Raw genomic sequence first — 23100 nt, 5'->3', positions numbered from 1 at the left:
ATATATGATAACTATATGCAGTTTTCAAAAGCAATATCTGTTTCTTTATCCATGGGAATTCAAAGCTCTGTTTATATACGCTTCAGTCTAGTTTAGATAGATTATCACTTAGGGATATATAAGGATAGCATTGGTCAAACAGATGCCTTTCCTTATTTCAGATTTTTTTTTTTTTTTGGTCATTCCCCCTCTGTACTTGTCTCCCACTTATGTAATTTTGTCATTTTGTTGTCAGAAGTCTTACATTAAATCATTATTCCACTCAATAAGATTTATAAATCAGTAAACTTGGGTAAAAATAGAATTGTTAATACTGTCACTCTGTTGCTTATCATCCTGGCTGCAGTCTTGTATATTTTTTACTTCTTTCAGAGGCATGTTTACTGTGATTTTTCAAGCTTTAGAGGCCTTCTGGTCTTACCATATTTTTCATTTCTGCAGTGGACATATGAATAAAGAGTCATCACCAGTCTATGTTTAAACTTATTCTGGCTGTCTATGCAATATTGTGATAAGATGCTGTCTAGTGGAACGTACTGATACCTCACCAACTGTCAAAATGTTTTCTAGGAAGCAGCTGTTTTCAGTGCTATTCCAGAGTCTTTATCTGTAACAACATGAACGTTTCGCTTCACTTGGAACAGAATCAGGCAACACAAGTGAGGTTTCAAAGCTTATTAGAAAGACTTTCATAAGTGATGGTAGAAATAGAACAAGTATATAACAATGACAAGTTACTTTGAGTCTATATGGTTAAATATTTTTATTTTTTCTAGTCTAATTGTCTAGCTACTTGTTTGGAAAAAGGTATAAACTTGCTGGTTTACTACTGATTTAGAATTTGAATCTTGGGACTCCTCTTAACATTCTGTGTGAATGGTATCCGTAACTACAGAAGTGGGGAATTATGACATAGAGTACTGGTTGATAACATTCTGTGACGAGAATTATTATCCAAACAGCTTTGCAAAATTTCCCTGTTTCACCACCAGTGAAAGCAAACCAGCAGCCTTCCCTTCTCCATACAGACCTTTCATTGTAAAGGAAGCAATTAAAATTTTCACTCATAACCACAACTTATTGCAATAAATAGTTCTTCATCTTTGATATATCTGTTCTAAGTCTTTTGGGGAGGAATTATGTTTGAGCCTAAGTGTCATCAAACTTTTATAGGCACAGTTACACCCAGGAAACTCATAAATCTTCATATGCAAATAGATGTGTGAAACTGCTCATGACCGCAGGACTGGGTGCATCACCCACTTCCAGCAGAAAGAAATCATGGTGCCTCACTCCATAGGTGTTATATTAACTGGCAGGAATTTGGGCAGTGGCCTCCAGGTGAAGACAATTAAGCTATCCTACCAGATCTGGAATGTGTTGGGAGCAATTCAGTGACTAGTTATAAAGGAAGGAAGGAAAGAATGTGTCCTGCTTTTCCTTGTTAAGGCTTGCTGCCACCCTAGGGAGAAGGGAACTGTTTATTTTCCTCCTGGAGGAAAAAAAAAAAAAGGGTTTACGTTGCATCTGAACAAATTAGCCCTTCTTACTGTATCTTGCTATATTCAACAGCATTCCTTTCAGAAGCTGCCTTTTTTTTCAATTGTATGGATTACAAAGCAGGAAAAATATGATCTAACATAAACATCTGCGTGCAAGCTCTGTCCACACTGGAGGCTACAGGGAATCAGTGCTTACTATTGGAATTAAAGAGGGGAAAAAAAAAAGAAATCTGTTTCTGTTATGCATGCCCAGTGCATAGGCAGTGATACAAGTCCAAAGTGGTAGCAGATTCTGCCATATTTGGTAACATGCTACACACTGAAAATTGAAAACAGAACTTCACAAAAAGGAAAAAAATTATCAATGGAATTTTAACTACAGCCCTGTGCACTCTGGCACCATGGAAGACCACACAGAGCACACACAAGCGTGCTGTAATGCATTTTGAAAGCGTCTTCACATGCTCATTTTGATGTTCAAGATGATATGCTGCAGCTATTTCCTTCTCCTTTCTGATTTGTTTCACTCTGCACCAAGGCATTGATGGAGGACCCACTCCTGCAGCTTGTTCCAATAGAACCTGTCTTCACAGAACAGGTTTTGTGGCAAGAGCCAGATTCAGAAACCCAGTCTGAATCTCAGTACAGTAGCTGTGATTCTCAGATGTCAAAACTAAAAACAAAACAAAAAAAACCACACACCCACAAACACCCAAAACCTCACACTCAAAAAACCCCAAACAAACCCCCACAGCCACGCACGAACCCTTAAAACGAACAAAAAACCCCATGGAGCAATTCTTCACAGTGTCTGTTTGTAAAGCTGGGAACTACCTGCTAACTCTCTCCTTACTTAAGGCATAAAGTACCAGAGATTATAAAAAGCCTTATACTATTGAGATTAACCTGTAGCTGAGTAAATTTCCTACATTTGATGCCTTCGCTTTGAGTCTTTTAGGTCCCACATTGGATTCTGGCAGGTTATGTGAAGGACCTGAGCTTTAATGATGGTGTCTTGCATTATTACTCACTACACTGTGATAAACTATGTTATTTTAAAAAAAATCATATTATACAGCACCTTTAGATATGCAAGTAAAAAGGAAAATAAGGACATTATTAGTCTCCTTTTGGGGCATTAACTGTATATACGTATATTCTGAGCATACTGATACACACACCCTGCAGACAAGATAGCTGTTGCTTACACAGAACATGTACTCATATGACCATAAAAAGCAGTACATATTTCTCCCTTTTATTTCCTTTCCAACTTATACTCAAGTCAGAAAATTTTTGTTTCTCTGTCTGATTTTGACTAGTGTTGATTTTCTACATATCTCCTACCTTTGAAGTCCCTTAATATTATCTTTGAGGATTTTCTTTTAGACTTCCAGTTTCCAGCCCTTGCAACAGCATTCCCTGACAAACCTTTTGATGTTTTTGTAGGTCACTGACATACAGCTTTTACCTGCCAGCAGACTTCAAAGCCTGTAATGTTTGGCAGCCAAGCCTGTCTCAGAGATTTTTCTATTGGTTGGAAGAAGTTACTGAAATTAGATGGGAAATGCTCCATCAGCACTGGAGTCACATTCCTACGCTACAGGAGATTGCCAGTGTTGCTTTCTTGATTATATGCTGCTTCATGGCTAAGTCTTGCATTGGAGGCTGGCTGTCTGAAGAGGATGGTCTCCAAAGTCACTCCACAAAACAGTATCAGGGTGGCAAGGAAGGAACAGCATGCAGGCCACAAACCTGGGCTGGTAAAGACCTCTGGTCCTGGGAGAAAAGAATTTGCATCTCTGTAGGTTTGTACCTGCTTGGTTCCCAGAGCAGATACCAACAGTGTCTGCTAAAGCAAAAAGACTATCTGCAGTCATCTTGACTTAGACATGTGGTCTAAGTCTCCTCACAGATGCATCCCATCATAAGCAGGGACCACCACCTTTCTGAATCATGGGGCAAGCTGGGGAACTCACAGGGAACCTCCATGTGTTCCTACCAAGACCAACTAATTTGCAGGAGAAAGCTGAGGAGGATCTCCAGTCAGAGTGCATTCTGCCATAACTCAGGTGACATCAGTGCTCTTCCCATTCACTACATTTGCAAACCTGTCAACTTTGATTTCTCATTCATGCTGTTACCAAACACAGTTCCATACTGCTAAGGTGCCAATGAACTAGTAATAACTTGGACATAAACAAGTAGGGCTTGGGTTACTTATTTTTATTTAATACTGCAGTTTTCTATTTATATATAATTTGGCTATCTCATTAGGGCTACAGATTTTTAAAATATTTGCTGAAACTAAACTCCTTGTTAATAGCTATTGGGAAGTACAAGCCATTTATGGCTTTTATCAGAATAAATGTGTTAAAATATTGTGGGTTTCATTGTAGTGAATGGTACTCTCTATTTTTATGCCATACGCATAACCAAAAGTAACAGAGCTTTACACACTTCCTTTGTTGAGCGTTAACCATAAGTATCACGTTGAATTATTTTACCTAGGTGAGATGACAGAAATAGATCAGATCTCTTAGCTTATCACTTAACCCTTCTGTGATCAGTATCATATTTCAAAATGTGTACTGCTCTTATAGATGCAGCACTTTTCTCAGATTTATATATGTATAAAATAATAATGGTCCTGATTTTATACATATTATTCAGTACAGAGTTTCCTCAAGAGCAGAAAACCTGGCTTCCATTGCACAAGAAAATGTTAAATAATAATAAATGTCATTTAAACCAAGGCCAGAGTCTGTTCTCACATCTGTTATTCGAATCTTATATTACCATAGCATCTGCTGTCTTGCAGCTAATCAGATTCATCATTACTATTTAAAGCAAAAACAGGAAACAAAACAAAACAAAAGCAGACAAACCACTGTTGGTGTTGGATTAGCAACTTTGGGGCCAAATCCAGTGAGAGACTGATGGGCTCTAACACTTGTTGTCCCACCCCAGGGTCTACAGGGAATACTTTTTAGGTACCTACACTCCCTGTGTTGTGAAGAGAAAGATTTAGGAGCCTCATTACAGGACAGCTTGGCAACCTGTGCCCTGAGCAAAGAGCCATTAAGGTGAGTAGGAAATCCCCTTCAGGAATTTAGGTGCTGCACCTAGGCTGCCAGAAGATTCACAGCTGAGCTTTGCTCAGGAATTGTCCCTTGGGACCAGGCATCTACAAACATTTCATGAGAAACTGAACAAAGTTCACTATTTTTACTGAAGTTTTTGTACAGTAGTTCAGGGATTAGTACACTTAAAGATATTTCAGAGGTGTTTAGTAACTTTCTTACCCTTAAAGGGCCCATACCTGTATCTTTTCTACTTGCATTTATTTATACCAGAACTGTTCACATGGACAAGTCTCACAACTGCATGGCATGTTTCTTTCCTCTGTTTGTAATTATATCACTTGAGTGAAGATCCAATACTTTGAACGAAAAGAAATACTGATGGGTGGAAGAGCTCAGAGTTGCAAGTTCTCTCCCAGAAGCTTTGTCTGAAGCTCATATTGATGACCAAGAGGCAGTCATAATTATCATTGACAGAAGTGAGGACTTTTTTTTAAGATGACAAATACCACCAACAAATTATGTAAACTGTTACTCAGGACTAGGAGTAGAGCTCACCTTTGTCGCTGATCTAGTTACATGCTACAAAATCCTCATGACAATATTGCCTCAGGAGATTGATCTGGATTCACGAACACCAAAAGAGATGGGCAATAGCACTGTACTTTCAAAACCTATGAACACATTGTGATCGCTTTAGCGACTTCATTAAACAATATTATACCCTCTAGCATATATACTCACCAATGTTCAATAAAGTAGGATGTCATTTTAAAGATCTAAATTAGTGCAGGTGGTTAAGACTACTGTATCACAAAACAGACTGTAATACTTAATTGGTAAGAAGATGTTAGAAAGAACTTAATTGAGATATTCAGGTTATAAAGTTGAGGATGAAAAACCACTGAATGAGTTCCTTGTACAAAAAATACTTCCTCAGGTAACGTGACCAGCATATGAAATTCAGCAAAACTTCAGATCAGCCGTACATTATAGCTGGCTTATATTTTCCTAGCCTTGGTAATATTATGGTCAGATGTTGCCTCTGCAGTTAGAAAGCACAACAATCAGATCTGCTTTAGCATAGAGCTTCATTATCTATGAGCTATAGTAAGGGTAAAGCATACCTTGCTCTGTAATGATGAGAATAATCTGTATTTTCCAGTCCCTTTGGGTCCTGAAGTACTGAATCCTGGCCATTAGTCATGCACAGGAGAAGGCAGTTCATGACCTTGCCCTCCGCTGTATCTGAGCAGTCCCCTAGCCACGGTTCAGATATACTGGTATAAAAGCACACGCAATCACTACACTTCAAATTCACCATGATTAGCTCAATTGTCCTTACTAGCTGATATTGGTCATCTTCATTCTTTAACTACACCCACTAAACAAGGTTCACTTACACGGTTATGAGGATACCTATATTGAGAATAATATATCTTGGTATGAGTGCAGTATAAGGCAGGGGTTTTGCCTATATAATTGCAAGCAGCTAGGAATAGTTTTGGTTTAACTTTTTTCCTCCTCCTGAAGTGCAAAAAAACCCAGAAAACATATGTCATTGTATCTGAAACAGATATATTGGCATAAAAACTGAATATGAAACAGTTTCTTCCTGCACAAACTGTGTAACAGCTGAGGTATCAACGGTGCTGATCTTTAGCTAAGTCTCTCTCATTTGTCTAGGCTCCAACATAAAAATACGATCCCTGGCAACAAAACTGCATATGGAAGCCAAACAGAGTCTGTGAGACTAGCACAGAAAACCCTAAAACACAATGAGAAAAATTATTCCAGCTTCACCTAATGCACATTGTGCGGTTGCAGCTCTCTACCCCATCACAAACCATTACGCTTAGGTTTGCCAGCATTGAGGCAAACCATACTCACTCTCATGGCAAAATGATCCTAGTGAACTGCAAGACCTTTAACCACAGGGGTTCCTTTAACCTGGATCATTTTGTCAGGACTGGATTTGGAAGATCATGCCACAACATCAGAGGCAGGAGAAGGAAGGAAGAGGTAAAAGCATAGATCTGGAAGTAGAAACCACTTAATCACGTGTAGTGCATTTGCTACTTAAGGACCTTATGTTTTCTTTGGCAAAGGAATATTTTTAACTTACACTCCACTTTTCTCTAGCCATAGTTATGAAACTATGGAGGATTAGGAGATTTATTTGCTACACTTGACCTGACTTACTGTTGTGTTAGTAATTATGCAAAAGGAGAGGGAAGGAAAAGTTTCTAGCCACATTTTTTTTAAAAATCTGATTTATCAAACACTTAAGCTACTAAAAACTATCAAGAACATATAAAGAAATTTTTGCTTTACAGCTGAGAGCAGCAACAGTCAGCACCTTCAGAAGGATTTTGGCACACTCCAGAGCAGCAAGAAACCCAGCAACAGCAGGAGACCTGCCCCAGCACCCCACAGGCCTGGCATCCTGAGGACTTTCAGAAACTGGGTAGCACCAACTCTGTATCTTATAATCTACTTCCAAACCTTAATTCAAAACACAAAGCCGACAGAAGCTACATCGCAACCCCCTTCTCCTGCAAGGCAAATTCAGCCCTGGCAGCTTTGCTTACCACCTCTCAGCTGGCAGGCAGTAACCCTGCTACCCAGAGCACATCAAGCCAACAGCCCAGCCGACAGCCTTCAGCAAGATACCACCTACAAGCAGTTCCCAGCCAAACCTCCTGTTCCCTGTAGAAACAGTCTGTTTCTCTGCTAACCCTTAATTGCTGGGCTTTCTCTCCCTTAAATCCAGCTGGTACCGGTACAGCAGGTGGGGCTAACTGAGCCAGCGTGGTTAGCTTCAGGCCTCCTGGCTCCCAAAGCAGCAGGTCGCTGTGCCATAATTACTGTTGGTTAATAGTGTGTTTGGCAAGCTGCGAAGGTTCTGGAAGTTGCTTCCTTCATGCAGTCTTTCCCCTCATTCCTCACCACCCACTGTCCTCCTTGGCAATTGCTAGTTAAGGTGGAAGTTTTTTAAGAAACTGCTTGTTAAAAGTTAGGAAATGGGGTGCTGCCCATGCCAGTGGCTATCTTTTTCCCTGGAGGATTAGCAAATGGAGTTGTTCTGTGTCCAGTTGCATTTCTCACATAACACTTCCAGCCTTGCATCATTTTTGAGAAATAGTTAATGATGGTATGTAGCTCATCCTGAGCAGAACAGGATGTTATATAAAAAAAAGAAAGACCATGGAAAGAGTTTTAAATTAGGTCAGTTGGTATAATTGAAAAGAAAAAGCCAACAAGTTTTGGGGCATCAGGTTTGAGAATAACTGCTATGCCTTAGGCTAAATATCAGCTAGATCAGCTGAGAGAGAAAACAGGTAATAATTGTGAAATAAAGGAGTGATTAGTGGGGAAAAGGACTATTAGCAGGGGGAGAGGTGATTAAATGATTATCTTCTATAGAAAAGAGAGAGCCCTGGTTCATCGAGTTAAAAAGCATAGAGGGATTATCTTGGGGGTAAATTGTAATGAGTCATTAAACAAAAAATACAGGTTTTAATACCTGCTAAAGCTTTGGATTTCATTTTCCTTGCTCGTCTTTTGAAGTGTTTTGTGGTCTGCCTTGAAGATCAGGACTGAGAAGAGAGAGATGGCTGATCCGTGGTTGAGAAGCATGTCTCCAGGAGATGGGGTGCTTCTGTTCTCTATCAGTTGGCTCTGCAGATTCATTCCAGTGCATAGTGGCTGCTGCAGTTTCACCCATGTAGCTCCCCTAAGGGCATTTGGTGCACTGGCTGAAATGTTCTAGGAAATGTGTATGCATCTGGGTATCTTGATGGGTTCTCAGGTAGATGGGTGGCACTTACTACAGCCAAAATGGAGATCTCATGAGAGAAAAAATAAATTCTTTTATAAACCAACATTAGATGCAATGGGGCTGGGGAAACAATTTTGTGAGTTTTGTCAGACTTTATACAAATGATTTTCAGGTTTGAGTTCTAGCTGTTCTTCATTGACTGTTCATTAAAACTTAAAATGTGGCTGTGGGCAAGGTTTTGTTTTACCAAAAGTGTCATATTATTTCCTTTAAAATGAGCTGAGTCTTGAACTGTTTTCTGATATACAAATTATGTTGGCCTTTTGCAGGAGCCTGTATATAAGATTCTTGGAAATAAATGGTTTATGGAAGTACTTCTTGAGAACAGAATTCTGCTCGCTGGTATGTAAGTAGAAGGTGGAAACTTCTACCAAGTTATCTAAGTAATTTGTTTAAAATTATTTATTGTGATGCTCAGTGTGTGGCTAGAATTGAGTTCCCTCCTCAGCTGTTGCTTCTCTTGCTGACTTGGCAGTTAACAATAGCAAAAAATACCCAGTTCTGTATTGAACCCTTATTGCTCGCAGTGAGCTATAGACTCATAATTTATGTCTTCCAACTAGTCTAGAATATTTGGCACTTCTGCAGATACATAGAATAGAGACAGTATTTTGAAACTGATTTCTTAACAAATGTCACTTTCAATTTTGGTTACGTTAATGGTGCTACCTAGAAGTGTTTCTTAACAGTGACTGGAAGCTGCAGTGTAGAGCAGCTTTCATCAGGCAGGCTTGCCCTTGAATCTCAAGGGACTGTTGTGTGAGTAAAGTGCTGTTCAACACTGAGAAGGGAGAAGCAGGTACTTGGAGTTTACTCCATAGATTTTGTTGTTGGTTTGGGGGTTATTTTGTAAAAGAGATGGGCTACAGCTTTTATTTCACTGTGTACACATGCTCTATCAGGAAAAAAAACCTGTTAAAAGAATCACACAAGTGGCTCTTAATGAGTTAGAGATTTCAGTAGCTGCTCACAAGAAAATTCAGCATTTTAAATGAAAACAAATTTGATTTTGGTGTTAATTCTTGGAGAATACATTGAGACACTGTACTATTTTTATTGCCCCAGTCCTCACTATTTGCCTAATAACTGATTGTTTGTTCAACAAACCGATTGTTCATTTCAAGCAAACTATGATAGTGAAGTGCAGAAAAAAGATGAGTTTAAACAGCCTTTCACCTGCTCAACTTCTGTTGCTTCCCTGAAGCCTGCATTAGTGATGCTGCAGGTTATACTTGGCTAAAAAAGATGTAGACTAGCAAAGGATGACCAACATACCACAGCTGTCAGACCCTTAATCCTCCTTCCAGTTTATCTACTGCAGCAAACGTTGCAAGCTGTGATGTACACCTGGTCTTTTGTGCAAGCCGTATTTTCTTGAAGACAGATCTGATTTTTCCATTTCTCTTTCATGCAATATTTTCCAAGGCAATTTAGGAGGTAATCAACACTGTACAGTCTGGGACATGGTTGCAGCTATTTTGTGCTAGTCTTGATTCAGGGGCAACTCAGAGGACTGTATTCAATTTAGCAGCCAAACTGAAAATGGGGAGGAAAAAACCTCTGAACAACCAAAATGAAAAAGGACAATTGTTGTCTTACTTTGAGGAAAACCCAAAACTTCACTTAACATTCACATAATGTGGCAGATGTGGGCTCAAATCCTTTTTTCAAAAGATGTTTGAAGCTAGGCCTCCCACAACGTTGAGCGCTTTTATGTTTTAAATCAAAAGTGCCTGAAACAAAATATTTCAGAAGCATAAAAGCATGTAATCCTAGTATTTCTATTTTTTTGTCACATTCAGTTTGACCTCTGGAACTGATTTTTTTTTTTTTTTGCAAATAAATGATTCTCCAAAAAATCTTGCTGAATTCTTGTATGGATGCAGGTTAGCCTATGTGGGAGCCAAGATGAGAGAGAGAAGACTAATGTGTGGACGGGCTGAAGCATAATGAAATGTATGCCTACTTCAGAAACAGTGAAAGGATTAGGGCTGGGTATGTACTTGGAACAGCTGAGCTTATTCTTCCTTGCATTTTCTAAAATGTGCCTGGGAAAGGTGTAATTATGGCAAGTTAAAGCCACTTCTGTTTTCAAAAAGAGTGTCTGTAAGGAAGAGAGAATCTGCTGTAGCTATGTGCTTTTCTTCCTAACAAAGGTTTGTCAGACCAAATAGTATCCATTGCTTTGTATTCTATTGATACATATAGGTGGAATTTCTTGTTTATCTTTTTTATTGCTATTGGACACTTATCTAATGGTTTCAATGACTTTTCCCACAGTAAACCTTTAATACTTTTTCTGATGACTTGATTGTTGATTGTACTATTTAACTCGCATTACCTACCATAGTTCCTTGCTTTCACGTTAAATTAGTTTACAGTTGTTTACTCTGATTTTGACGTTTGCTGAATCAATTACCTAAATGATCAAAATCTTTCTGAAGCTCAGGGTATGGTTTTCTTTGTTTGCTTTTCTCCATACTTGGAAGACTTGAAGAATTTATGACATTTACTGGATTTCTAAATTCACATCACATTTTATTTAGGAGGTTTTTAAGGTAAAGAAAAGTTATTGGACAGTGCTCAACATTGACACTAGAGATAAGTAATGTCACAACTTGTTTTAGTTTGGTCACTTAGTTTCAGGCTTTATAAATTCCAAAAGAAAGGGAATAAGATTCTTCCAATAGAAGTAATTATGGCATATATGGAGAGGAAGAGTGGACCAAGGAGAAGGTTGGTTGGAATTTCAAGATGTAAAGCCTGAAACTGCTAGACTTGAGGGCCTAGGCTAAGAATTAGATGCTGAGGGCTTTGATATGTTATTGGAAGTATGTCTCATTCCAGAGTTTGGGCATCGGATCTAAGATTGCTGAATTTAAATGGCCTTTTATTAGCGAAGAATAGTGTCGGTTTCTAGTCCGTGCCTCTAGAAGATGGAAAAACTACTGCTGCCATCATAACTGTGAGATGATGTAACAGAAGTCTGTGCAAAGGTCTAAAGGTCCTGATGCTGCTGGGAACTATTTGAGTTTCTGTATGATGCTGCAAATTTCTGCTTTTCCAACTTCTTTTACTTCTTTTGCTTCTTAACCAGAAAAATGTGCATATATGTCCACATGCAACTGAATTCAGAAGTTAAATTATGCCAAAATTTGGCAGTCTGGGTAGCTGAACCCACTCCCATCCTGGGAGTATAGCCTGATGTTGTTACATTTTGATTTTGTTACTGCTTTTATTTTCCCCAAGTAGCCAACTGAGCTCATCCAGAAATAAAAGCAAGCTGAGCATAATAGAAAGGAAAGTGTGTATGTATGCACGCACACATCTTACTCGTAACAATACTGGAAGCTGTACAATGAATGACACACTAGATTCAGAAGTAGAAAGCGTGGGAGGTTGAGTATGAGAAATATATTCTCCCTTTTGCCACAGTGTTTTTGTTTCTTGTTGGGTAAAACACTTAGAAGTAAGTCCTGTTTGCTCAACACCACGTAGCCTGAATTTGGGCTTTTCCTCACTTTTGAGGCTTGTTTTGTGTACACCGGTTATGTCTGTGCAGCACCTTTCCCCGAGCTCCGCCTGCACACACGCTGAACGCCCGGCAGTTCTGAGCTCCCTTCAGAGGGAGGTACGGGCTGTGCCTTGCACCGAAGCGGCGGCGCAGCGCAGCACGGCGGCCGAGCGGGCGTTGTTCGGCGGGGCAGCTGCGGTGCGGGGCTCCTCGGCCGGCTGGCTGGCGGCGCGGCGAGGGCGACGCGGCGGGAGCCGGAGAGCGAATCCTCCCTTCCCGTGTCCCACCGGCCATTGTTCGGCTTATCGGCCCGATCTCGGCCCTCCGCTCCCCAGCGCCGGGCCGCGCTGCACACTCCCCACGCCGCCCCGTCCGCGGCTCCCCGCGCGCCCGCGGGAGGGGGGGCGGGCCCCGCACGGAGCCCCGCCCCGCGGCGCGCGGCCGGCCAACGGCGGGCCGCGGGCTTGAGGGGGCGGGGCCGGGAGCGGCGGCGACCCCGGGGGCGGCGGCGGCGGCGAGGTCTGTGCTGTGGGGAGGGCGCTCCATGGGCAGCGGGGCGGGAGTGCGCAGGGCCCGCGGCGGCCCGGCTGCTGCCTGCGCTCGGCCGCCGCTCTCCGGTAAGGGCCGCCGCCGGGGGAGGTGGGACGCGCCGCGGCGGGGGGGGGGGGGGGCGTCACCTATCGCCGCCGGGAGGAGCCGCGGGTGAGCGTGGGGCAGGGCGGTGGTCAGTGGCCGGCGGAACGAGGGCGGCTGGAGGGGCCCGGTGCCCCTCTTCCGCTCCCGTCGGGTCCCCGATGCGGGTGTCGCCCCTCCGAGCCCACCTCGCCGCCCGGCGGTTCCCCGCAGCAGTACCGGGCGGGGACCGAGGGCCCACCTCCGCCCTGCCCCGCACCTCACGCCGTTTCCCTGCGGCGCCTCCGCGGCCTCTGCCCGCTACCTGTCGCGCCGCCGCTCCCCCCGCGGCCGGGCGGCTGCGGGGAAATCTCTGGCCGCGGAGGACGTGCGGTTTGGCGGCGGCGGGCCGCCAGGAATGCGCGGCGGGGGCAGGGCGGAGCGCCGACCCCCGCCCGGGGCACGGGGAGCGGCCCTGCCCTCGGCCAGGGGCTGGCAGCGGCCGAGCGACGTGGCCCCTTCGGAGCGTCTTCGCTTTTTTTTTTCCCTCTTTTAACTTTTTTTTTTAACCCTCCCTACCCGGGAAATTGTGCTGGGAGAGCAAATTTCTGAAATATCTGGCGCTTTATTTTTTTTTTTTTTTCCTTTTTTCCGTCGGGACTGGCAATGGCTCGCTCTTAACCAGAGGAGTCTGGAGGCGTTTATAGAAAAGCTGGTGGACGCTTTTTGTTTTCAAAGCCAGTCTCCTGAAGAAATATGAAACACTTCTCAGTAATGAAAGGCATGTGTTCTGAGAGGGAAACTTTTCCCCACCTGCCTTGTAAGGCAGGAGGAGCAGACATCAGGGCTAATATTTATGAGGAAAAAGTGACTGTTGTACTAAGCTGTTCAGTTTTGGTTCTGCTGCTACTTAACAGCAAAAGTTTCTCTCAAGTTTTTTCCGTTCAGAAACACTTTGTCATCACTCTTATAATTTTCAAAGAGGTGATATTGTACTAATTGTTGCTCTTCTGAATAAAAAACCCCAAAACGCAGCATATCTCTTAAATAACACAACTTTAAAAGTATGGACTTGCTACAGAACAGGTCTAACGCAGGTCTACTTAAAGTTGACTCTGAAGCTGGCCAGACTTAAAAGAGGCATGTCTTTTAAATAATATGAAAATCTCTGTCTCGATATAAATAGATATCACACTTGTTAAAAGGAGAGATGGTTATGTGGCTTTTTTTTTTTGTCTGTAATTGGAAGGTGGAATTGCAGAGTAGCTTTGTAGCCATGAGAATTATATGTGGGAACAGAAGCAACTTGCTTAAACATTATGTTTAATGTAAACCTCACTTCAATCTGCTTGAGGTGTTTGGAATTGCTTAATTATCTGCATTATTTGTATAGTCTCATGTGTACTCTTATAGGTACTGACTTTAAACAGTAAACAGAAATTAGAGCAGTTTGTTTGTATTAAATTCTGAAGTTTTCTTTTTCCTCTCCCCAGTGCACGCTCCCTGGAAGGCCTGCCAGATTAATTACAAAAACAACTGCTTTGACCGTGTTTCCTCTGATATTTTTTAATTGCAAAGAGAAATAAAGCAGAAATAATGGAAAAATAATTGAAGCGCATTAGAATAACGCCTGTTGAAATACATAGTGGGAGTGTTCAAAATGTTAAAGGTGCTACTTCTTCACTTGGCCTAACTAAATAGAAACATATGCAGGATAACCCATTTCATCCTGCATTTTTAGATCATAGTAATTTTATTTTTAGCTGAAAATGGTTGAATTTGAGATTTTGCTGCACATATGTCTGCAACCCACGTTAACTTTTTAGCTGTCATGTTCCATACAGTGTAAACATTGAGGATTTCTCCTGGTGTTGAGAGAATAATAGCAGGCATTGTGTGAGCTGCTGGAACCATACCTGACTCTGCCACCTGGAGTTCACTACTTTTAAATGAATCGCTTAACCTGACATGGGGAAATTGGTGGTAGCATTCCCTTTTTCCTAAACGAAAGGAATGTAGGTTTTATACCAAGATACATGCCCCTGAATTTGGGCATTTTTATGGTGGAACTTTCAAGGTGTACTAAAGCAGAGCAATGCCCTTCAAGATAACTGCACTGAGATTTGCAGATAAACTTCGATACTAAAATAGTTTTTAAATCTCTTCACTTTTCTATGTCTTTCCTTTGATTGCCCTTCATATTAAAAGATAACGTGACTTCTTTCAGGATGTTTTTCTTTCTGAGACGAACTGTAATAGGCCATCGTTTCTTGCTCGCCACAAAGAAAATTCATCCTATCAGATCAAGGCTGACTATTAAGAGACAGGATGCTGAATACAACTTGGTGGTTGATGCAAGCAGGGATGTTGCTCATGGTCTATATCACATCGAGTGTTTTTGCAATTGTATTCAGTCGTAGTAGAATTTCATGTTAAGGAACAGGTCTCAGGGTACGTGTAAAGAACTCGATTCTTAAGGTTTCCAGAATAAATATTCAGGGAGGAAACTTTTGTCATGAAATAAGCATGCATCATAATTAGTTTTGTGATTTTTATGCAACACTGTACCTGCTGTACAAATTAAAATAACTTCAAACAGTCAAAAACCTTTACAATGCTTAACTGAAGTGTTATAATGTAAAGCAGTATCATCTTGAAAGAAGTTTTGGATCTTGTCAGTACAAAAGTATTAGTTCACATGTATTTCTATACTAATCAGCATTTTTCCTTCTGTTCCACCTCCTTTCCCCCCCCCCCCCCCCCCCCCCCAATTTTTAAGGGTTTCGTCTTTGGCTTGTCAAATGGACGTGAAGCAACACTGAGTGTTAACTGTGAGAGCTCAATCAGCACAGCGGCTGCTGGGATGTTGCGACAGAACGGTGGAAGTAACAAGCGTGGTTTGGGATTAGCCCGACTGTCTACCTCCAACTTCTTCACCATCTCTAATTCAGGAAATTGGGGAATGGGGCGCAGCACCAAGAGCAGCTCTCTGAGCAGCATTAGCTCCAACTCAGACTGCTATGATAATCCTGTTGTGGATCCAGAATATATCATGCAACTGGTGAATGATGTCAGAAAATTTGCAGATGTGCTACTCTATTTGAAGGAAGCCATTCTTTCAGAAGGTATGTCAGTTGTTATTTATTCTTAATTCTTCAATCTTCTGAAGCTCTCACAACTCCGTTCATGTTTTTAACTAGTCTTTACTGTGGTTATTCCCCCTTGCCCTTTACCTTCCCCCTTTGTCCTCCCTTCTGCCCCCTTCCCCTCCCCCAGCATGATGATTACGGGAAATGGTGGTTGTTAGTTTGGGTTCTGTATTTCCTCATCAGAACACTGTGCAATCTGTTTCATAATCATAACAAAGGAAAATAGGCTTTTTAGCAGGCTGCTGGGCTGATGCTAAATGTTAGTGAGACCATCAACTGATTAGTTTTTAACAACCTGAATGGTTTTTGTAATTCCAAAGAATTCTGTGAATATTTTGGTGATGTTTCCGTTTTCTAGGCTGTTTTGGTTTGGTTTTTGAAACTCTTACTGTTAATAGTTTGAGTTTTAAGGTAGAATGTAACTTTTTGCACTTTCTTTCTCTACGAGATAAGTGTTTACCATCTTCTGCCAGCAGGTGGAAACTGCAAATTTTCTGGCTTATGAGGAGTATGCATTGTTGTGTGTTACTGTTCCTTTAAGGAAATTATATTGGTCCATTTTTAGTCATCAGCAGGAAAGCTTTTATCGAACTTCTGCAGAAATGTTATCACATTAATAGCTGAAATGACATCCAGAGCAGTTTTGTGTAAGATGCGCTGAGCATTTGCAGTCACCTCTGTGTTTGAAGTGAGTCTGCACACAGCTGAAATAACTCTGCCAAAAGGTGTGAACAAATCTTAACAGAGCAATAATTTGAGACTAGTGATCATTTCATGTCAACTGTGGCTTTGCAGACCACACAGGATGAATGGAGTTATTTGTGAGGTGAGGTGTTTGGTGCCTACTGACACTGAAATGGGCATCCTGTAGGAAAGGACTATCAAAACACTGAAATGTTCCAGTTGCCACGCAGCAGTTGTTAATTAACATGTTCAGTTTAAAGTTTTGGACTTGGAAGATCCAAAAAACTAACATGGAAGACAGGACTTGTGTTCTTGTTTTATACTACATTGTGGAATTAATTTGTGAAACATTTAAAGGATTGTTAACTTATAAAGGACAGATGTTTATTTTCGCACAGTTGGGAGTGTTCTTTTTGACCTCTGTGCCCAAAATCTCATAATATAGTGAGTTCTGTAATATTAGGCTTCCTTACTGCTGGCTGGAGACAACCTCCTGGAAGCTGCATAGCTTCGATTGCGTTTCTCCATCTTATTTATCTTTGGATATGTTTACAGTTTAGAGTCTGTCCAAAAATTAACAAAAACTTACTAAGGTGATTGAACAGACTTCTTACACATAAACTTCTGGCTTGTAATGCTTGCAGTTTACCACCATCCTGAAATTAGTTACATGTATTCTTCCAAGGTAGAATCAATTGCAGGGATAGGAAATTAATTTCTTTCTTTTTGGACAGCATTATTCTATTGATTTGATGTAGATTTTGTTGAACAGTAAAACTTTGCTCTAAAATTTATGAAATAAGAGCTAAAAATAAATTCTGTTACTAGCTACAGAAAAAAAAATATGTATATGCTACGTGCATCTTCAAGCAGTTCAGAAGTAAATGTAAGTGGTGCAGCAGGGTTGCATCTTATATTTGCCTGGTAAGCGTTCTAGATTCTGCAGGTCTTTCGGCCTCTAACCACTATTTCCCTCAGTTAGCTTCAACGTCTACTCTGAGTCATAGTATTGTCATTTTGGTGGATTTGTCTAAAAACTCCTTTCTGTGTGCAGTAACTTCACTCTTGACCGTGTGGCTCCCTGGTTGCCAGGGCCAGCCTTTCCACTATTGGGTCTGCATCAGTAGGTCGGCTGATTCCAGTAGGTGCGTGCCTTGAATTTCATACCGACTGATGCTGGTATTCCCTGCTCGTGTTATCTGAGCTGCCTTGGAAGAGCCTAGCAGTTATTCACCTATGGTTCACTTAACATTCTCCTGATGATACTATCTTGAATCTAAGCTATTTTGGATTATAACATGTATTCATGTCTACACTAGATCACAAGTGCCTTTGGATTATAGACTTGTACTGTGTTTTACCAATGCAGGTCGATATATAACATGAATAAGTTGAGATCTCTTAAGGGGAGAGAGTTGTATAACTGAAACTTAGACTCTCACCCAACTATGTCTGTTGTATAAACTGAAATTTAAACAACTTGGAATCTCCTTGCCGACACCAAGTAGGAAACTTGTTTCGTAATGATACTTGCACTCCTCTTTGAAAAGGTAGGACATACAAAGGAGTATACTCCAAAGGCTGGAGCTGTCTGATCTTCAGAGGTATTGGCACTCAAGAAAAGTAACTTTCCGTGGTAGAGAATGTTTTAGGAACAGAGAAGTTTTTTGCTTCTCACAGAGACCAGCTGAAGGCTTAACAACCTGAGCACTGTATTTGAAAATGCTTAAGAATTTGAAGCGTGTGAGGTATACTTAAGGTAAATCCTGTAACTTGAAGAGGTTAATTCTTGTCCCAAAGCATGGGTTTAATGTGTCTGCGAGTAAGTGCTGTTGAATTTTGAGGCTGGGTGACTTCTACGTGCATAGTACGTTCTTTTGGAGAATAGGACATATGGGTAACTGCTGTATACTGTCCAATCTCTTCAAAATATAAGGATGTCTATACCTCATAGAAGTTGTATATAAAGCATGTAAGCCACTTTTTGGGACTAAATATGCAGGATCTACCTCTTACAAACTTCTGTTAGGGAATTTATCAGTTCAAAACTAGTATTGCTTATTGCATAGATATGCAAAGATGAGAATCTATTTAAGAATAGATATTTATGTATGAGATTGGTGACAGTACAGACTGTGCTGTTACTGCATATAATAAATTTGACTGTTGTTTTAAGCAAACGATGCCACTGTGTGGTCTTTGCTCAAATGAGATTCATTTACTCAGGTTTAAAAGGACCACACAAAAGAATATTTAGAGGACAGTCAGAGTTCCTAATTAGAAGATATTTTACTAAGTGTTTTACTTTTAAACAGTAAATAGTAGCTTTTACTTATGTCATATCAGAGATGGGGGAAACATTCCTGTTTCCCTAGTCTGAAGATAGTTAGCTACTAGTTTTGTGACATCTGTTATTTATTTTTCTTTTTTAAGGAATGTAATGTATGCTTCATACTGTAAGGTCTACCCTTGGGACTGTGGGAAATATTGTGTTTCACTATGAATAGCTGTAAGGGTAGAATTTGCATATGGTTTAAAAGTGCAAGAGTAATTATACTTTAATATATAATCTTCTTGACTGCACTTCAGAATATATTTTTGCTTTATCACAAACTTTGAAGTAATCTTCAAAGTGTGGTACTGTGTGCTTCATGTGGGTAATTCTGCGTCCTTTCCATGAGCAAAGCTTTTTCCTCAAGTTCATCCTATCTTCAACTACTGTAAATTGTAGCTTATTCTAAAATGTTAATATACGCTTTTTTCCAGGTATCTGAAAAAACAGACTAGCGAGATAAAGGTCTTACCTTTCATTGCAGATTTCTCTTTGAAGATCAGATTTTGCTGTCGTTTCTTAGAATTTGCTAAGATTTTTTTTTTTTTTTTTTTTTTTTTTTTTTTAACTGAAGCAGAGGTAAGAATACAGGTGAAGCTGGATGGCCTGGTCAGGATTGTCTGCATCCTCTTTATAGTAGCAGCAATGTTTTTAAAAGGATCAGGAATGCTACCGAACTTGAAACCTATCAGGTCCTTATTTTTGAAGGATAAGATATTCAGCCCAGTGGGACAATTTTAAAGGTGTGTCAAGTTAAATAGTTTCCTCCACATAAGGAACTTCTGCTCTCTAGTGACTTCCAAACCTTGTTTTAGCACCATGGAGGTGGGTATTAATCGCATGCTACACTAAGCCAAAAGCTGTGTACTGAGTATAGTGCCTGAGGGTCAAAGATGAATGATTTCTCTTCAGCCCTTCCAGGCTTGATAATGTGTGTGGGTTTTAGTACTGTCCATAGTTTAAGTATGATTTAAGGCACTGTAGTATTTTTAACATTTGATTTTTATTTCTTTATTTTCTTATAGTGAAAAACATTAATGTCCTTTTTCTGAAGCAGTATTTTTGAAAGTCAGTTTGTCCTGTTTTGCTAGGGAAAGCTGAAGTTCATTAGCTATTGCAGTGAAGATTAGATTGAAATTATGATAATTTATAATACTAGGTGTAATTTTGCTGTTTGTTCTTTATTCCAATTTTGATGTTTCTCAATGAAGGATGCTCTTTGATACACCTTAAACTGGATTTATTTACCTGTCTAATGACACCTCTTAGTATGAATGCGTGGTAGGTGGGCAAAATGCTCTAAACAAGGATCTGATAAAGTGTTTACCTTTCTTTGCAACAGTCTCTGGATGGAATGTTTGGGGTTTTTTTGTTTTGAGAGAAGTTGGACTGAGTTCTTTAAAATTTTTGTGGAAGATGGTGCTGGTTTTCTGTTTGATACTATTTTGTGTCATAAATAAAAAACCTTTATGGGAGAAGAGAAAGTAAAATGCTGTCACGGTAGCTAACTTTTGGAGACTGTGAGAGCATAGTGATTATCAAATGCATAAACAATCTGCTTGTGAATTGATTAAATGACCTTCAAGAATCCTTGGGAAAAAGCAGAGGAATTCATGTAAGGTGTAGCGCACATTTTATTTTATTCCGTGTAGCACAAAAAAGGGGTAAACAAACTGTCTAGTAGATAATAAATCCTATTACAGAAATAACAACATTTGAAGATGTTGACAAATAGTCTGAAGTGGAATTTTAATGTTAATCACTTCCAGGATCTACTGAAGTGTTATATACTTATAATATCCAAAGAATAATTCTATAACTTACTAAACTAGACCTCTTTTTTTATTTTGTAGCTCCACTCAAACTTGGTCCACAAGGAACTAACTGCATGTTTTAAATCTATTAGCCTATAATAATATTGTTTGCTGAACCAAATAAGGTGTTAAGAGGTGAATTCTGACAATTTGTATTTGCTGCTTTGGATGTTACTGTTCCCATAGCAGAGTTGGCAGCAGCGACCTCATGAGCCACTGTAGCAGGAAAGACAGGACTAAACCAGACTGAGGCAGGTGTAAGGCAGCTGGAAGGAGTAACTTCTGAAGATGCTCCTGCAGAAATTACATGTTTTTCTTCTCCACCAACAGCTGAATTCATGATACAGTTCTTTAAATGTTGAAAATCTTCAAGATCCATCTAAAATTGATGTTTTCTTATTATAAAGCTTGTTATTGTTAAGGCTCTGGTTTAAGCCGTGCTAATAGTGTGTTTCCACAGCAGCTTAGAGAAGAAATTTAAGTGTGAGCTGCTGTGATCTCACCACTTCTTCCTGGCACTGGCAGTAGTTCTCTGATGACTGCATAGCAAGCTGGTTCTGGGGGCAGAGCTGCCTGAAAACTAGTCCTAGGAAGAAAGGAGCTAGTTTTCAGCCAGTTCCATGAGCTGACTGTAAGGTTGTACTGAGTACCAGCAAAAGAGGGAAAAGGCAGCTGGCAAAAGAACGAGTGGCCAGAGGTTAGAATGGAACAAGACTCTGAGAGTTGAGGCAGCGTTGGCATGGCATGCACTCCTGGCATTACAGCATACTGCTAAATCCTGAACCAACTTTTTTGTCTCCTCTATTGAATGCTAAGTTTGACAGGCATATATGAAAGGGGGATAGGGAGGTGGAGAGAACAGCAAGCAGAACGTGCCCTTTGTAGATGGCAAATGAATCAGCCTTCTTAGCTCTGAGCTTTTGGCATATTTGAATTTGTCAGTCATCTTTTAAACTTGCCTTCCTAAAACCTACTTCTTATATGCAAAGTCATACATGCTTCCAGCCTTTCTGACCTGGAAATCCTTAGTACACCCTTTCACGTATCTCCAGGTAGTAGTTACTTACAAATATTAGTTCTGTCAATCTGAAATTGAAACTGTTCTTTGACAAATGTGAAATAGTTTTTCAAGCTAAGATGTAAAGGATGTAAACAATGATAAGAAAGTAAATACTTCCTTATATTTTTTAACAAGTAAAATTATTGCTGAGAACCCAAAGCCAATAGCAGGGGGTTTTTTTAACAGCTTCTGATACTTTTTATGGCAACACTCAGGGGGAGGTGGCAACGAAAACCAAAACAGGCACGTAAACTGTTTCTCTTAGGACCACAGCAAGCCAGAGACCTCCTGGCCATTTTCCTATGCTTCCCTTCCTTTCACTCTGTTCTTTCTTCCTGGTTTCTCTGAGCAGAAGGCACTGAGATCCCTGGCTGTGAGTCTTGTTCTTGGCCAGTGCCAGATTGCTCAAACCTGAGGAGTTCTGCAAAGAAAGCAGAAGTTTGACCATGTTTTTCCTCAGGAATGTTACACTTAAGCCGGGAGAGAGAGCTTTCCACCTTTCTTTCCATTTCGCTCCAGAGCATTCCACAACTACTTGTTGTTGTGGTTTTGCCCAAGCTTCTTGTTTTCTGAGTCTGCCATCTTGCAGGCTTTTGTCAGGGAGCCTTGGACTTTGAGACACTGTGACCAGAGCCAGAGGAGCTGGACGTTTTCTTTTGCTTTGCAGGTTTGCAATATTAGAGCACTGGTTAATTAATCGGCAGTCATGGAACATTTCTGCTGTTTGCAGTACTCTGAACAAGCGGAGGAAAAAACCCAGCAACCTTCTCTTGAAGTTCAGTTCAAGCAAAGCTGTGTTCTTCATAGTCAAAGTGTAAGCTGCCTGTTAAATGCAGGTTGCTAAGGTTGGGTAGTAAATGCTGTTTCCTCACTTTCAGGGAAGATTGAAGTTAAATAATAACTTAGTGGACCAGCAGATAAGTTTGTGGCTGATAGTACTCCCCCTCCCCCAGCTGCATACTCCGCATTCTTTCAGAACAAATGTTCACTTGTTGCTATAGTGTCTAAGATCAGCAGTCAGGAGGGGAGTGTGTGTCTTGAAGAAGGCCTGTGAATGTTTAAAATGTAAAATCAACCCTTACGTGCAGTCTGGATATTTTTCTTCACTTAATTAGCATATCTCTCTTTAAGCAAACTCTGAACTACTTATAAGACAGCACAGGCATTTTCTGTTTTAATTTTGCTTTTAAAGTGCAAAAAATTTAATACATGGCAAAACTCCATTCTTCCTTCTTTTTGCATTTCTGATGTGCAAAAGAATCTTAAAACATTTAAAGAGCCTTAGCTAGTTTGTTAATTAGAATTACCTTCCCTGAAACTGAAATTACAAGATTAGCAAGACAGAAGGTGAATGGTGAGGAAGAGGATGAATAGTCAGATTTTTGGAATGTAAATATAAAGTTAGGCCTCTCAACAATGAAAATTCTTCTAATATAGTTTGCAGCTTAAATAGGGGAACACTTGGACACAAAAACTTGTATCTCTTGAAGAGTGCTGCCCCAACACCTG

The 23100-nt window shown here is 40.5% G+C and overlaps 1 protein-coding gene across 4 annotated transcripts in view; it reads left to right on the top strand.

Annotated features, from left to right (window-relative positions):
- ARHGAP29 (Rho GTPase activating protein 29) overlaps positions 1–23100 on the top strand; it is a 78414-nt gene that overhangs the window by 14529 nt on the left and 40785 nt on the right. For 2 of the 4 annotated variants that reach the window (XM_075759964.1, XM_075759965.1), the window contains exons 1-2: positions 12432–12557; positions 15332–15677. In XM_075759964.1, coding sequence (XP_075616079.1) covers positions 15416–15677 — 262 coding nt within the window. In that variant the 5' untranslated portion in view covers positions 12432–12557; positions 15332–15415. Of the gene's footprint in view, positions 1–12431; positions 12558–15331; positions 15678–23100 lie in introns of those variants that run through there. The other 2 variants (XM_075759966.1, XM_075759963.1) reach the window with 2 other exon arrangements.

Source organism: Balearica regulorum, chromosome 8 (genome assembly GCF_011004875.1).
Source record: "Balearica regulorum gibbericeps isolate bBalReg1 chromosome 8, bBalReg1.pri, whole genome shotgun sequence".
Classification (NCBI taxonomy): Eukaryota; Metazoa; Chordata; class Aves; order Gruiformes; family Gruidae; genus Balearica; species Balearica regulorum.
Note: the sequence above shows the minus strand (reverse complement) of the source record. Positions and strands in the feature narration are given on the sequence as shown.